We start from the raw sequence: 2,757 nt of genomic DNA, 5'->3' as shown, positions 1-2,757 counted from the left end.
AAATGGCAGAATCTAAGATGGCTGAGGCTATTTATAGGGCTGTGGCATCACAGGACTGGCTGGCTGCTGATTGGCTGCATGCATGTCATTGTGGGTGATCCAGCCTTCCCACAGTTCCTTGCTCCATGTCCTCACACGTGCAGCAGCCATTTTAGGAAAAATTTGATTCATTACCATGAATCGCGAGGAAATTCGGATTCGGCGCAAATCTAATTTTTCCTTAAATTTGAATTGAATTCCACTTCGTCAACTTCGATTCGCTCATCTCTAACCATGACCAAATTATAAAATTTGTTTAAGTTTATTAACAGTTTCTTTCAAGTCTTTGTTCCTCAAGGTATATATGATAGGATTGAGTAATGGGGTCACCACAGTATAAATCAGAGACAAGACTTTACCCAGGATCAGAGATTGTCCTTTTGTCGGGAACAAGTAAACAATTATTAAAGTTCCATAAAAGAAGGAAACCACAATGAGGTGGGAGCTACAGGTGGAGAAGGCTTTATGTCTTCCGGTATTGGATGGGATCTTCAGAATAGTGATGGCAATGTACACATAGGACACCACAATAATTATAAATGGTCCCATAATAACAAATGATCCCAAAATAATAATCTGGGTATGAAATACAGATGTATCAGAGCAGGAGAGCTGAACTACTGGTTCAAAATCACAATAGAAATGGTCAATAACGTGTGGTCCACAGAAATATATATTATGTATGAAAATGAAATCTATTAGTGACATGATAAAACTTATGAACCATATAAAAGTCACTGATGTCACACAAAAGTTATAATTCATTAGAGAGTAATACCGGAGGGGGTTACAGATGGCCAGATATCGATCATAAGACATCAGTGACAGAAGAAGACATTCCAGACACTCTAACATGACAAAGAAACACAACTGGAAGATGCAGTAGATGAGAGAGACAGCGATTTCTCCATAAAGGGCAGTGTGAAGGAGGGTGGGGACAACATCAGTGGTCACCAGAAGGTCACATAGTGATAGCTGTGTGATGAAGAAGTACATGGGGGACTGGAGGTTTTTACTTACCAAATACAAAGACATAATGAGAAGGTTTCCAGAAATGATTCCAAAATATAGAATAATCAGTAATGAGAAAAATAGAAAATTGAAGCTATGAACATCTGGAAATCCTAGCAGGACAATGGATGTAATATTATTTGGCAATGTCCCCTGTGGAATGGACATAAATGAGAATTATATTGTGTGGCCATTAGAAAGCTTAACATGCTCTGAAACATTAAAGGGAATGTGTCTTTAGAAAATAATCTATTGATTAAATCATATTTTTTAATAATAAATATGTCCATTTGGCTTATTTTTGGTTGGTCAGGGTATGTTGGGTTCCTACAGCCCTAAATGTATTGAAAGTGCAGGTGACTGGTTTTAGTGAAGGTTTACAACTATATAGTCAGAGAGCATAATCTGGCCGTGTGTCCACTTCATACATTGTACACACAGAGAGCGAGCCCAGAGTGATTTTCATGAACTAGTACACCAGTGTAGCCATCTTCTCAGGTTCTCTCCATGTCATGTAACGGTATAGTCAACAGGTGATGTAATCACCCATTCATGCTTATAACTTGTTTCTCTGCATGTCGTTTTTCACATCAACTTTGCTTTATTTTTGCAATTATTTTTTTATTTTATTTTAGGTCTCTCTCTCTCTCTCTCTCTCTATATATATATATATATATATATATATAATAGAAGGTACAAACCGGATTCCAAAAAATTGGGACACTATACAAAACGTGAATGCAATGATGTGGAGGTGCCAACTTCTAATATTTTATTCAGAATAGAACATAAATCACGGAACAAAAGTTTAAACTGAGAAAATGTACCATTTTAAAGGAAAAATATGTTGAATAAGAATTTCATGGTGTCAACAAATCCCCAAAAGTTGGGGCAAGGCCATTTTCACCACTGTGTGGCATCTCCCCTTCTTCTTACAACACTCAACAGACGTCTGGGGACCGAGGAGACCAGTTTCTCAAGTTTAGAAATAGTAATTCTCTCCCATTCTTGTCTAATACAGGCCTCTAACTGTTCAATCATCTTGGGCCTTCTTTGTTGCACCTTCCTCTTTATGATGCACCAAATGTTCTCTATAGGTGAAAGATATGGACTGCAGACTGGCCATTTCAGTACCCGGATCCTTCTCCTACGCAGCCATGATGTTGTGATTGATGCAGAATGTGGTCTGGCATTATCTTGTTGAAAAATGCAGGGTCTTCCCTGAAAGAGATGACGTCTGGATGGGAGCAGATGTTGTTCTATAACCTGAATATATTTTTCTGCATTGATGGTGCCTTTCCAGACATGCAAGCTGCCCATGCCACACGCACTCATGCAACCCCATACCATCAGAGATGCAGCAGGCTTCTGAACTGAGCGTTGATAACAACTTGGGTTGTCCTTGTCCTCTTTGGTCCGGATGACATGGCATCCCAGATTTCCAAAAAGAACTTCGAATCATGACTCGTCTGACCACAGAACAGTCTTCCATTTTGCCACACTCCATTTTAAATGATCCCTGGCCCAGTGAAAACGCCTGAGCTTGTGGATCTTGCTTAGAAATGGCTTCTTCTTTGCACTGTAGAGTTTCAGGTGGCAACGGCGGATGGCACGGTGGATTGTGTTCACTGACAATGTCTTCTGGAAGTATTCCTGAGCCCATTCTGTGATTTCCTTTACAGTAGCATTCCTGTTTGTGGTGCAGTG

At 39.5% G+C, this 2,757-nt stretch overlaps 1 protein-coding gene across 1 annotated transcript; it reads right to left on the bottom strand.

The window, feature by feature from the left end:
* Positions 1-282: 282 nt before the first annotated feature.
* Positions 283-1,218, bottom strand: LOC122922937 (olfactory receptor 11A1-like). Its single transcript, XM_044273705.1, has one exon. The coding sequence runs from the start codon at positions 1,216-1,218 to the stop codon at positions 283-285; it is 936 nt and encodes a 311-aa protein (XP_044129640.1).
* Between the last annotated feature and the right edge of the window lie 1,539 nt (positions 1,219-2,757).

This window comes from Bufo gargarizans, unplaced genomic scaffold (genome assembly GCF_014858855.1).
Source record: "Bufo gargarizans isolate SCDJY-AF-19 unplaced genomic scaffold, ASM1485885v1 original_scaffold_1069_pilon, whole genome shotgun sequence".
In the NCBI taxonomy this organism is placed as follows: Eukaryota; Metazoa; Chordata; class Amphibia; order Anura; family Bufonidae; genus Bufo; species Bufo gargarizans.
The sequence above is the reverse complement of the archived record's forward strand: the minus strand, read 5'-3'. Positions and strand labels throughout refer to the sequence as shown.

Bases quoted from the DNA above. Each gene is read 5' to 3' on its own strand.
- LOC122922937 (XM_044273705.1), bottom strand. From the start codon at position 1,218: ATGTCCATTCCACAGGGGACATTGCCAAATAATATTACATCCATTGTC.